This window comes from Hydra vulgaris, chromosome 06, assembly GCF_038396675.1.
Source record: "Hydra vulgaris chromosome 06, alternate assembly HydraT2T_AEP".
Taxonomy (NCBI): Eukaryota; Metazoa; Cnidaria; class Hydrozoa; order Anthoathecata; family Hydridae; genus Hydra; species Hydra vulgaris.
In genome coordinates, this window is record NC_088925.1 from 49,618,920 (window position 1) to 49,633,735 (window position 14,816).

The 14,816-nt window shown below is 27.4% G+C and overlaps 1 protein-coding gene across 1 annotated transcript; it reads left to right on the forward strand.

Annotated features, from left to right (window-relative positions):
- The first annotated feature begins 6,654 nt into the window (after window positions 1-6,654).
- Window positions 6,655-8,613, forward strand: LOC105845539 (homeobox protein ceh-22). Its single transcript, XM_065798372.1, has 3 exons — window positions 6,655-7,055; window positions 7,168-7,363; window positions 8,110-8,613. The coding sequence occupies exons 1-3, from the start codon at window positions 6,959-6,961 to the stop codon at window positions 8,468-8,470; spliced, it is 654 nt and encodes a 217-aa protein (XP_065654444.1). The 5' UTR covers window positions 6,655-6,958; the 3' UTR covers window positions 8,471-8,613.
- The last annotated feature ends 6,203 nt before the right edge of the window (window positions 8,614-14,816 follow it).

A 14,816-nucleotide genomic window follows, 5' to 3' on the forward strand; every position in this document is an offset into this window, starting at 1 on the left:
TAAGTCTTTTATTAAAAAAACACTTTCAGTTATAAATGAGTTTGAAATATTCGCGGATGAACTTCGAACAGCCTTAAATTCACTTAAAACCAACAAAAGTCCAGGCATCCACAAAATCAATTCAATTGTTTTGAAATCAGTATTTGATATTATTGAATCGCCTCTTTTAACAATATTCAATTTATCCTTAAAAACTGGTGTTTTTCCTGATCAATTAAAAATAGCAAGAGTAGTCCCTCTTTATAAAAATGGCGACGACTCTTTAGCATCCAATTATAGGCCTATATCAATTCTTTCTTGCTTTTCAAAACTTCTCGAACGTATCATGTATCATAGGTTATATAACTATCTTGAAATAAATAATATCCTTTATAGCAATCAGTTTGGTTTTCGCAAGAGCCATTCAACATATCATGCAATAATTGAATTATTCAATAAAATTTTGAACGGTTTTGAAAAAAATGAATATACTCTAGCCTTGTTTATTGATTTAACCAAAGCATTTGATACAGTTGACCACGAAATCCTCCTACACAAGCTAGAGATATATGGAGTAACAAACAACAATCTAAAATGGTTCAGATGTTACTTAAATCATAGGAAACAAAGAGTGTCGTACAATTCAACATGTACACGGTTACAAACAATTAGTTGTGGTGTAGCCCAAGGCTCAATTCTTGGACCTTTATTATTTTTACTCTATGTAAACGATATCTATTTAACTTCAAACATTCTTAGTTTTACACTTTTTGCTGATGATACGAATATTTTCTTCACTCACTCAAATATAAAAACAATATTTTCTATAGTTAATAACGAGCTGCAAAACTTAAATGAGTGGTTCAAAGCTAATAAGCTTTCCTTAAACATCCTCAAAACAAAATATGTTTTATTTCACAAACCATCTAACTCTGTTAATTTACCACTTCAACTTCCCCAGCTTATGATCAACAACATTAGTATAGAAAGAGACCATTCAATGAAAATCCTGGGAATAATTTTTCGAGAAAATCTTAGTTAGAAGAATCATATTTTGTGTCGAAAATAAAATCTCCAAGTCAATCGGCATCATGCATAAAATAAAATACCTTCTAATCAAAACTTGCTTAAAAATATATATTTTATTCGTTCATTCACAGTTATATCAGCTATTACAATATTGTTTGGGCAAGCACATACTCTTCAGTACTAAAAAAAATATACGTTAAACAAAAGCAAGCGTGTCTAATAGTATGCAATGCTAACAGATATACCTACGCCAAACCATTATTCAGGGAAATTGGAGCTCTAAATATTTATGAACTGAACCTCCTCCAAAATTTATTATTTATGTTTCAATGGCAAAACAACTTGCTGCCAAAATACTTTGAAAATCAATTTTCCACCATTGATCACAAATACCCAACGAAGTACTCTTTTCAAAACTTTAAAATTCAGAAGACTTTACTTAAAAAAACTGACTTCTCTATCTTATCTTGAGGACCGCAGTTATGGGATTCGATCCTTAAAGAGGAAAAAAAAAATATGAAGTCATCAAATCTCTTTAAAGTAGCAGTCAAACAGCACCTATTTAACTTAAATGACGTCAACATACTCTCCTATTTTCAAAGATCAAATTAGTAATAACAAACTAAAACAAATTTATCCCTTTTGAATGACCACAAACGATGATTCACAATATCACAATAGAAATAGTTTTTTTTTTCTTTTCTATACTCATCAATCAGATCGTTACGTACAAGGCTTTGTTTTTGGTTTATTTCTACTTATGAATTTTTAATGTCACGTGAAACTTATTGCAAAGTTACAAATGAAAGGGGCTTGATGATAAGACTGCAGTCTTCTACTTGCTCTTGTCATTATTTTAATTTTTTTTAATCTTATTTATAAATGTATACATATAAGTATACTTGTATTTATAAATGTATTAAAGTTAAATTGTAAAATAAATAGTGATGAAACAAATAACAAACAAACAAACAAACAAAAATTTCTCTTTTAAATTTTTGTTAAAAAAAAAGTTAAAAAAAGGTTCTAAGTTAAACTTAGAGTCAAAAAGATACTAAACTAAACTAAACTTAAAAAAAGTACTAAACTGTTTTGCGTGTGGGTAGGGAGAGTTGTAACTGATTGTTCGGGTGTGTGTTTATCTTTTACTGTTGTTCTAAGTTAGGTTGGTAGGAAAGTTTGTGTTATTAACAAAAAATATGCTAATATTTCATTATACATAGGTACAGATTTCTTGAATACCTCTTTGCTTGAAGAATTACCAGACAGTCTTAGTTCAACATTGTGAGTTAATTATTTTAGTATACTAGGAGGTAGATTGGGCATTTATGTAGTTTAAAGTATTATCAGGTTTGCAGTCGGCATGATTGGTTGTGGAGATTTAGAGCTACATCAAGGTAGTTAATAGTTTTAAGGTTGCACAGTATAGATATGCTAAAAACATTTAATTAACAATTATAGTGTAATAAAAATCATAAATAAAATTGCGTGATAAAAATGGGACAATATGAATAGTGCAACCTAACAACCGAATCTTGTAAGATATGCATTAAAGAAAAAAATGAATTTATTTTAAACAAATACAACAGTTTATAAAATAAAAAAAATAGAAAATTATATCGAAATGTCGACACTTTTCTCTTTTCTCTTGAAGATTTCCTCACTAGCTTTAACTCTTTTCTAGACAAACACGCACCGCTAAAAAATGTCGTAAATCGCGGCCTAACTTGGAGCCTTAAATCATACATTACTGCAGCAATTTTTACCTCAAATAAAAAAAAAAAAATATTTAAGTAATTTCTCAAAACATGAAATCTAAAAATGATAAACTAAGTCTTGGAAAAACTCCCAAAACCGATAAAAATTTAGTTGTAACACGACGAAGCAAAAAGAACCATTTTGCTTCCTTTTGAGAGCTACGTGGAAGGGTATTATAAGTCTTTTGAATACACATTCGAAAGATATCTCATACTCATCTTGTTTATCTTCAAACAACAGCATTATGCCTGATTCAGTTAAATTCTCAGAAACTTTTAACTTGTTCTTTATTTCAATCCCCGAAGAACTGCTAAAAAAAGTATTCAACCATTCCATAAGTATTTAAAAATATCAAACCTTTACTCTATATTCATTAAAACTACTGACAAAAATGAAAAATTATCATTTATTCTTTCTCTAAATCCTAAAAAGGCTTCTGGCCCAAACAGCGTTCCAACCTTTATTTTTAAACGTCTTGTTTATGATATTTCTCAAATATTTTAAATAGTTTTAAATAAATTCGATTGTTTATCATTTGGCTGACGACACTAATCTTCTCTGCATTAAGAATTCACTCGCAATATCAATAAAACTGAATATATTATTTTTCACCCTCCAAAAAAAAAATGTAAAAATTAGAACTTAATGTAGAAGACTTTTCCCATCTAAATATATAAAATATCTCTGAATATTTCTTTTTGTCATAACATTATGCTGTCTTTAATGCAACATTATGTTTCCAAACATACTCTGCTACCAATTTATTATTTCTTGTTATTCTCCCATCTAAGTTTATGTTGCAATGTATGGGGTCTAAGATATTGTTGCATTGTTTGGGGTTAAAAAGGAAAATTGATAATAAATTGCATAAGTGGGAGCAGAATGAGAGGGCCAGAGCAGGGCTGCTATGACAACAGAACAATTTATTTCCAAATCCCAATGATTTAAGAGCTGCCTTAAATACTTGCTAGCAAAAAGTCTATACAATCATATTTGCAATGTTACTGTATAGATGCCTATTATATTTTGAAGCTCCACGATTTAATTTTGTTCCAGGGCCCAAGACAGCTTTGAACGGCCCTGTATAAAAGTGTTTATGAGCATCACAAGCATTGAGTAAACAAAAACAAACAAAAAAAAACTTAAATACAAAATCGATAGTTTAGTTTGGTATAAATAATACTAACATGCTTTGAATAAAACTTGGAACTAGATAAAACTTTGAGAGAATAAACGAAAACAGTAAGTAATTGTTATAATAGTGTTATATGAAAAAATTAAAAATTTTAATATTAAATCGAATAAAAAATATAAGGATTTTAAGATTATCGACTACATCGACTTATAGTCGATTATTAGGAAATCCATAGTCGTTTAAATCGACTACTCGATTATGTCGACAAATTTTGACATTCGACTAGTCGACTTTTAGTCGATTTAGTTGAAGTCGATAACAACACTAGTTTATTTATTGTAGATTTGAATGTTAACTTTTATAGTTTATTTATTGTAGATTAGAATACTTATATTATGAAAATATAAACCCATCATTTAATATGTAGCCTCATTTTTAACCATGTTTAACGTAGAAAACCGCTCTGGGGCTAGGTATCTAGCCGGTCAGGATTTAATTACTTTTTTAAAAAATGTTTTCAATTCATGTAAAACTTTAAAAGCTAAGAAACTTTAAAAAATTAAAATATTTTAATTTTATTATATATATTGAATTTGTTTTTTAATAAAAAAATTTAAGAAAGCATCATTACATCACATCGTAAGTAATTTTTATATATGTAGGGGAGACCGGGGCTAGTTGGCCGCAGGGGTAAGTTGACGAACTGCGTTTATCTTTAGAGCCTTTCATCAGAAAGTGACAAAAATTACTCAGAAACTTCCTCATTGACCATTTCATCATTCACTGAAGTATTGTCAGGATTCGCGCATGCGCATGGGAGATATTGAGATTTATGCGTTTTTTGGACAAAAACGTAACTTTTAGAACATCGCTTCCTTTTTACTTTACAAAAAAAATATTTAGTCGTATGAAAAAAAAATTATTGTAAAAGTTCCAGTCACAATTGGTTTACTATATCCAGTCAGACTTTTTTTTCAAAGCTGCCGTTTTTCAGGATCTATAGACTGTTTATTAAAAAAAAAGCTTTCGGGGGTAAGTTGACAAATTTTCACGGGGTAAGTTGGCTCATAGCATTTACTATGGAAAAAAATAATTATTTTTATAAAATTATTTTTTTTAATTTTTTTTATTTTTAACAATATTGAAAATATCTATTCTTACAAAAAAATTAAAAAAAAATTTTGTTTAGTTTTTTTTTCCACAGATAAAAGGTGGGTTACTGTTCGGCTTTTATACGGACTAATATTTGGTACCAAAAGTAATATTAAATTTTGGGATAAAATTGTTGCAAAAATTAATTTTAAAAAATTTTTTATTAATTTTGCACTTAATAGTGCATTAATAATCATTTTTATTGCTTGCGCCAACTTACCCCGTGGTGGGGTAAGTTGGCGCAAATTTTTTTTGTTTGTTTGAGGGTCCGGAAAGGCCCCAAGAATTTTTTTTGGTAAACGAATGCAAATTTTATAAGATACCCTAATCCATACTCTTTAAGACTACACTTTAATATTTTTTAAAAAATGTACTGTTAGGGCTACAGAGCTCATAGAGTAAAAACCAACCCAACTAGCCCCGGTCTCCCCTACATTAGAAAATGAAACTTCATCTGCTGCATTGTTTACACTGTGTTCAAAGATTTTTTTTTAATTTTATCAGGGTGGAGGGGAAGGTCTTAGAGTTACCACAACATTACGTTTGTTGGAGGAGGAGGGGGGGGGGAGGATGACCCAAACACAGACCTGTTAATAATATAAATATAAAGTATACAAATGACAATTCATAGGATTACGGCGGTTTGATTATTAATAATAATGAAAAACAAGTAAAAAAAAATTATTATTATTACAACCACAATAGGGCTTCTAAAATCAATTGATCTGGTATTTTTTAGCACAAAGAATATAAACATAAAATACGTAACAAAAATTAACAAATAATATGCATTACACAAAATATGTTTAAAATATGCATTACGCAAATTAGCTATCACAGACTGAGTACTTTTATTGTGTTTTAAAATGAGTTTTATACGAGTTTATATACAAAGACACTTAGTTAAAATAAGATGGACTTCTTTGATGTAATTCAAAGATAGCGAAATTGTTAACACTTCGATGCTAACAGGATTTTCGCATCCGAAAGAACTTTGTCAAACTACGCTTATATATCGCGAATTTATATGTTTTTATAAACTAAAAAAAAGTAACAATAAAAACCGCAATAAAACACCTCAGATCTCTGTAGGATGTTACTTTACCGTTTTTGATTACACTGCTAAATATGCAATAGTTTTTAAATTAGCGCTGCTCTTCTATTGCAGTATTTATTGTCATTTTAATTACTAGACAAGCATAAGAATAGCTTTGCTTGACAAGTGAAAAAGTTATTTATAATTATTTTTTTAAATCACTTTATAATTATTAATTGCAACTTAATCTTAAATTAAAAAAGAAATTTACAAGTTTTGTAATAATTCGTTCAAAAAACATACAACTAAGGAAACAAAATTTGACTTAAGAAAACAATTCAGTTCGAGTTTTAGAAATTGCTTGCTTAATTTGAGTAAATAAAATTTTCTTTCAAAGAAAGGTTGTTTTTTTTTGTTTATTTCTTTATTTAATAATAAAAAGTTTGAAAATTAAAAGTAGAAATAATATTCAAAAATATAAGAACAAAACAATTTTTTTAGTTTCATAAAGCTGTGAAGAGTGATTTGTTTTTCTACATATTTTTGACAAACGACTTTTAAATATTACTATTTCAAGCTGATGCGTTTCTCTAAACAAAACTTTTATCAATTTGAGTGAATTAAAAAGATTTAGCTCACGCATTTAGTTGCTCTCCAGGGTTTCTTTTAAATAATTACAACACTATACCCCTTGCAAAGACCGGAAACTTGGAAATCTTTTGATAGGTCACCTTAAAAATTTCTATTTTTTTGAAGACACCTTCAGATGTTCACATGGTTCGGATGGTTAAGTAAATAAAAGCATAATTGTGTAAATCATAACATTATTTCTTAATCTCTAAATATAAAAATAAGTAAAAATTTATTCCATGTCATTTTTAATCGAAAATATTTTAAAAAAACCTACTACAAATGATGATAAAACAACGGGTATAAAAGAACTCTCTTATAAAATGTCATCATCAGGTATGATTTTAAAGGGTAATAACGTGTACAAATATAAAGGATGTGCAAACATTTGTTTTTTCATAACAAGTTTTAAAGATTTTCCAGTTTTATTTATAACGCTTTTGTTTAGAAAAATGCGATTGGTCGGAAGAAAGCAGCAGATATAGAGTAAAGAAAAGAAGAAATCTTTTTTCCAAACACCAAACATGGCAGTTAGAAAAAAAATTTCTAATTCGTCCATACATGTCTGCAGAAGAAAGAGAAACTCTTGCTAGTAAAATTCATTTAACCCCTACACAGATTAAAATTTGGTTCCAAAATCACAGGTAATATATATATATATATATATATATATATATATATATATATATATATATATATATATATATATATATATATATTATTTGCCGTTAGAAATAATTACAATTTTCATATTTGTAAAGTATACAAGTAGCCGCGACAAGAAGAAGACAAGAAGGCAAGAAAATAGTCTTTTCGCTAAACCCCTAATAATCCATAAATACGATATATTCACAAATCATTAAACTTTATAAAAAATTTCATCAAACATAATAAAAACAAATTGGAAAAATAAATATATTTAAGTTCAAATTGATTTTCAATAATAAATGAACACAAAGCAAAATAATAAATGAATAAAAAAATTTCAAAATTATATAAAGCTTTCAATTATTATGACTAAAAATATAGAATTTAAGAAATGTATACATAAAGTATTTTAAGAAAAATTTATACTTATATATATATTAAAAAAGTATATAGAATAAAAAATTTGATTTTTTAAAAAAACTTTAATCTTTGCAAATAAAACGAAAATACACCATACAACATTTTAACGATAAATAATTATAATAATAAATATAGCTTAAGAAAAAGTCCTCTATTTGATTATTTAAAGTTCTTTTTTTTTAACTTTGATTTGAAATTATTTATGTTTGCAAGCGTTTTGACGTCGTTTGTGGTTGTTAGACTCCAATGTTTGTATTTCATAACACGTTTACATACTGTGTACTTTTGTATTTAACAACTCACTTACATACTGTACTTTTAGATACAAGTTGAAAAAAGACTTGAAAGACATCTCAAAGTCTCAAAGGAATAAACAAACTTATCAACCTTGCTACTTATCTCTTCCTCAATACACAAAATATATATTAGAAGGAAAGTTCCTTTACGAACAATGCAAAATTGATAGCGATTTAAATAAAAGTTTACGGGGGCATGTTTCAGAATATCAAACAAAACACATGTTCGAAATAAAAGAAAGAAACTGCCCAAATAATCAAGTTTTACACGATTGCTATAAACAATTCCCATTCAAAGTAGAAGCAAATGATTTCTTCCGGATGATGAAATGCAGCGAAAAAATGCATACATTTAGAGGCTACACTGATGCACCATTTACGTTATAAAAAAACAATTTGTTGCTTTTACGATGTCATATGTTTAATGTTATCAAAATTTAATATTGTTTTCTTGCTTAAATTGTGAATAAGGTTTTTTAATAACTCATATTATATATTTATTTCATTAATAAATTCATATAACATTAAAAGATTTTATTTATGTTTTTTAATATTTTCTTTCAAAGTATATTTGTTGAATATTATAACTTATAAAAGAGTCATAAAATGGTTTAGAAAGCTGTAATGCAGCCAAAATGGAGAGAAACCATATTAATAAATAAATGAAGAAGTGAATACCAAAGAATAAGAGCTATATATTGAAAAAACATATTCGAGGTCTTATAATACATACCCAAAAAATGTTACTATACCCTGTATCGAAACTTATCGAAGCTTATCGCAGCCCTGTGTTGAAGCTTAGGGTACAGTAACATTAAAATTTATTTCTGGCATTGTTATTTCGTATTTTTTAATTGAGTCTAATTTTTTAATTTAATGAAACATTTTTATGTTCACTTTTTTTTTTATTTAACAATTTTGTGATTCCGTTGCTATCCAAGCTATCCGTTGCTATCCAAGCTATCCGTTGCTATCCAAGCTATCCGTTGCTATCCAAGCGAACATTGTTGAATAATTTTCTTGTTTATGCAGATCGTTTTAAACATTGTTAATTTTAAATGATTTTATGAGTAAAATAACTAGCAAAAATAAAAATTGACAATTGGTATATATAATAGAAAGAACAAACGTAGAAAAAAGTCTATCAACCTCCCTGATGATTTTTCAATAAAAACAAATTTTTATATGATTAAATTTAGATTTTTGACCCGAATTTTTTTTTTATAATATTGAATTTATATCAAAAAACATTTTTATAACAAGGAATTATTATTCTTATACTTAAAACAAAAATTATCTACTAAATTAGAAACAGCGTAAGTCAAAAAAGTGTATCACCCCATCAATAATTATTTTGCTAACATTTAATATATATATATATATATATATATATATATATATATATATATATATAATATATATATATATATATATATATATATTACTAATTTATATATATATATATATATATATATATATATATATATATATATATATATATGTATATATATGTAAACATTTTTTCTCCCTCGTATCAGTGACGAATCCATGAACTTTTAGTAGGGAGGGGGAGGGGATGTTGAAATACTTATGTATTTTGTACCATATTTTTGTCTCAAAAAAATAAAGTCATCAATTTCAAAGATATTTTTAAGACGTTTAGATTCTGGTGGTGGTGGTGGGGGTTGGGAATGCATACCCCACCCCCTCCCCCTGGATCCATCACTGCCTTGTATTATTATGTAATAAATGTATTAAAAATTCTTTAAATTGAAAATACAAATATGGGTTGTAAAGATTAATTAAAACATATAGGTATATATGAAAACATTACCGCGCTGCATTTTAGAACCTATTGTTTCTTAGTAAAAACTAAATTTGCTGAAGAAGAATTTACTTTAACTTATTTTCTTGTTTATTTCGTTCGTTTTTATGATGCCAAATAATTTTTTGTCCAAATATCAATTCCACAACCATTAGCGTTTCTAAGAAATTCTATTGTTTCTGTGCAATGTTTGTCCGAATATCTTATAATGCATTATAATGATTTTTTAGAACACTTTAGAAACTTTACGCTATTTGCGACAATAATATAAAAATGTTAAACAAAATAACACAAAACTAAGTATGAAAAAAAACGACCAGTTTCTTCTCGGTTGTCTCTCCGGTTCAGAAACTGCTGAACATTAGAGCAAAAAACAGAGTTTTGTTCCAAAAACAAATGGCTTTGTTTTCGACAAAGCTCGGCTGCACAATCTACCTAAACGTAAAATCACTTGGCGTAGAAGCTAAAATCGGAATGAAAATATCTAAAGAATGGTCCGATTATTAAGTTTCTTATTATGGCGAAGATCGAGAGGAACAGTTAAGTTCGATACGTAAGAAAATATTTGGTCACAAAAAATAGGGGCTTTGAGCTTTATTAAATATTTTAAAGTCTTTAACGCGTGAGAAAATTGTAACAGCAAACATTTTCAGAACTGCATAAAAAATTGCAAAACAATATTTACGGGTTCCTGAAACTAAAGGTCTTTTTGTGAGTATTAATCTTGTCTTTATAAGCGTCAATTTTTTCAAAATTTAAAATTTGAAAATAAAATTACTACAGAGTTGGTTGATTCACCTGGAACATGCCATATCTGTAAAACGTCAATACGTGTTTTACTTTCTGGGACCAGTTTAATGTCTGACTCAATACAATCAACTAGTCAGTATAATGATGCAGCAACATGTTTACAACAGCGCCCTATATCAGTTTTTTAATTGCATTAAGCATAAAACAATTATTACACTTTGTAACTAACAAATATATGGAGGCTTTTACATTTTTACAAAATTTTCAAATAAGCAATAGCCAAGAGTTTGAAGCTTTTTGGCTCTTATTTTACAACTATCGATATATGTAGTTCCCTTAACAAAATAATCCTTAATAAAGTTGCAACAAGCTCTAATAACAGTTCGGAGAACAACTAGCATCTGTTTTTTTTTTACTAAATTAGCATTAAAAAAACTCATTACTATAGTAAAATCTACTTCAAAAAAAACCTTATTCGGATTTCTTAGATTTAAATGAACACAACTACCACAATACATTGCGCATTTTACAACTTGCGGAAAAGATCTATTGCTACATTTTTTAGTTACAAGTTATACGCTGGGTGTACGAACTATTTAAAAAAGTGTAGATCTATGCTAATTTATTTTGAATAGTATTATTATGCATTGACCTATATTAGATATAATTTTAATTGCATATTTTTGTTTACTAAATCAATCAATTAATATAATCTGGCCACGATTTTACAGTCACGTGGTCGTTTATAAATTGTTTAAAACTAATCTTACTTAAAACCATTTATATTATTAATACAAATAATAATGGTACAAATGATAATTAGCAACAACAAAAATAAAAAGATAATTAATAATTTTAAAACAGTATTAATTTTCAAACAACATTTAAATATATATATGCTTAGAAAAAAAAATCACCGTTCTAATATTCAAAACGTACAACAAAAACAACAACATTAAAATCGTATAAAATTAAAAGCACAACAACTATTTATTAAATGTAATAAGTGAAATATAATAATAATCATGAGAACATAGTTAGAAGAAGTTTATAAATATTAATTATTGTTAAAACTTTTAACTTAAAAGAAACCATTGCGTTATTTTTTTTTTTTTTTTTACCAATAACTTAATCGCCAAGCTTTTTTGTAAATCGGTTAGTTTAAAAATACTTCTTTGAAATCTTTATAAATTTTTTCAAAAAAGAAGTAATTTTTTTGATTTGTTTTCAAAAGTTATTTAAAAAATAACTTTTGAAAACAATTAAATAACTTTCTCATAAAATTATTGCTTTTTTTGATTGAAGTGATATTAATGAGCTTGTTACTAAAGGGATTTTTGATTTAGTGTATTTGCGTTAAAAATAACCAAATTAAAAAAAATCACGTGTTTAATTACTTAATTTTTTAACCTTGCTTTCATGTTTTAATTTAAATAAATTTATTTACTTTTTGATTTAAAAATACTCTCGATAACAAGATTTCTATTAGTCTTTTGCAAGTTTTTTACAGCTACAAAGTTATCATAAAAAACCAATTCTTGAAATAACATTTTATTTTACGATAAAGAAACCCAACAACGAACTTCAGGCTGCTGATGTACTCACGGCCGACGCCACCGCATTTTTTTTTTAAAGAACTTTTTTTTTCTGTGATAATTTAAAAATATAGAGGAATTTTTTTAGAAACTGACGATTGTGCTCTCCCACGTCGAAGCCCGTGTCGTCGGCCCTGGTACTGGACAAACCGTTTCGGAATGTAACCCACAAGCGTACGAGAGAAAACTGCTGCATCGATCTGCAACATAGATACAACTGCTGACTACTCACCGACTACTTCGCAACATTCAAAGACACCATCGTCAAGTTTACTCCATTTTTGGATCAATAACCCTGCTCGATGTGTTGAAGGACGGTTTTTTTTATCTTTCTTGTAGAATCATATCTACAATATATACAATCATATATACAATTTCACTCGCCATCACATCAGAACAAAAGAAATTTTTTGAGTTATGCGGTTCATATCTGGTACGCATTTTAAATCTATTTAAAAACATCAAATGATACAGTTTAAAAAACAATAAAAAACTAGCTGTCCATTAAGTCTGTTCCACATCTATCATTTTATATCTATTCTTTATATGTTTTTTTATTTCAATAGTTTTTAGTAAACGATAGAAAATAATTGGTTTAAAAATCTCGGCTTTACATTTCTCCCGGTATTTTTTGAAATTTTAAGTTTTTTCTAAAGATCCACCCTTACCCACTCACACATACACTGGTGTAAGTGGCAAGTGAAAAAAGTTATTTTAATTAAAAATAATCAAGATTTAATTCGAGAGCTTTTAACAAAATAAGGAAATGCAAAACAATAACATTTACTTATATAAGTATATATATTTAAAAAAAAAACAAATATATTTACACATTAACATACAAATTAACAAAATACAACAATAGTAAATTTTGTACACCTTAAGGTGATAATTAAGATAAATTTATCTTAAAAATACGTCATTTGATTATTAATCTAAAAAATGTAATTCAAAAAATCAGTGACATAATAAGAGTCATGGTTAGTCTTTTCCGAACCAACCATTAATATACTTGTTATTCAAAGTCTATTTCAATAGGTTTTAGAAAATGATAAAGTTTCTGAACTTCTAGCGCAGTGTCAACTCACTCATAAGTTGTTCCAGAGTAGTAAATTAATTAGGTTTTCTAATTAATAGTATTAATTGCACATTCTTACCATCTACCTTTCTAACTCGACTTTTTCTGAATTTCGCTGTAATATTTTTCGTTCTCCTCAAACTCACTTACTCTAGGTCTACAAAGCGGGTTATGATGCTTCTGAAGGAGCTGAAGTTGTCTTCGCAGGCCCGGGTATGTGGCCTCTATATGGCAATTAGCCCGAGGAGGATAAACCACAATACCCAGTAAATGGTAAAGTAGATTAACTTAAGTTAAACCATTAAAATGATTATGCATTAAATATTGAAATATCAAATAAATGAACTAATTAGATATAGTCATAACAATTAACCCTTTTGCGACGAGTGACCTGTATGGCGATTCATAAAATTTGTTTCTAAATGACGAGTTCATAAACAATTTAAATATTTTAAAACATCTATAGCAATTGGGGAAAACTTATCCTTGAATTGCAATTTTGAATTGAATTGTAAATTTGTTAACTTGTTAAAAAGATTTATTACGAAAATTCTTAATAAATCTTTTTAACAAATTAACATTATTAAATTTACTAATTAAAAAAGCATAGCAACTGCCAATTTTGTTTTTCTATATTGGATAAATAGTCATATGATAAACCTAAAATAAAAAATAATGGAATTATGATGAAAAAAAAACACATCACATTTAAAAATAAAAAATCAGTTTACCTGTTTATATATGGTAATCTTTTTTGATATTGCAGTGGTTATAAATATTTTTTGAAAAGCTAACTAAAATATCTGTTTCAAAAATCAAAAGTATTAACAATACTAAGGATAAAATCAAATTAGGACATAAATTATAGCAAATGTGGTCTTGGCTTTTAGTTAATGATTAAAAGTCCTTATAATAAAACTACCCATTATTTATTTTTAACGATAGTCACCAACGGGAAAGTAACCCAAGCTGTCTATCAACACAATTCATCACAAAAATAACATCACAACAATAACACATAAATAGCATGAAACATTTGTATGTACACGGCTTGCCTGGCATACCTAACAACCTTACTCTACAGATTGCTAATTGGCACCACTTTGAAAACATGGAAACAACATAGTATAAATATATATATAAGCTATAAACACATATAACCTTTTATAATAAATACAATCTTACATTATACATATAAACTTATATAACAATAATAAACATATGACAAATAAAGTGTGTCCAACTCCAAGCTATTATACTTTGCTATTATACAAGCTATTGCACTTGAGTTGGTACATTGGTACATTAGCATGCAACACATGCTTGTAATCTACAAACAATCAACTTTCAAAATTTAAATTTTAAAGTCTTAAGACTATAAATAAAGAATATTAGAAAATGTTACGTAATTTGTATAGCATTTTCCACCTACCATACTTTGAATGTTTGTTAATTTTGAAAAACCAGCTATCAAATGCTTTTTGA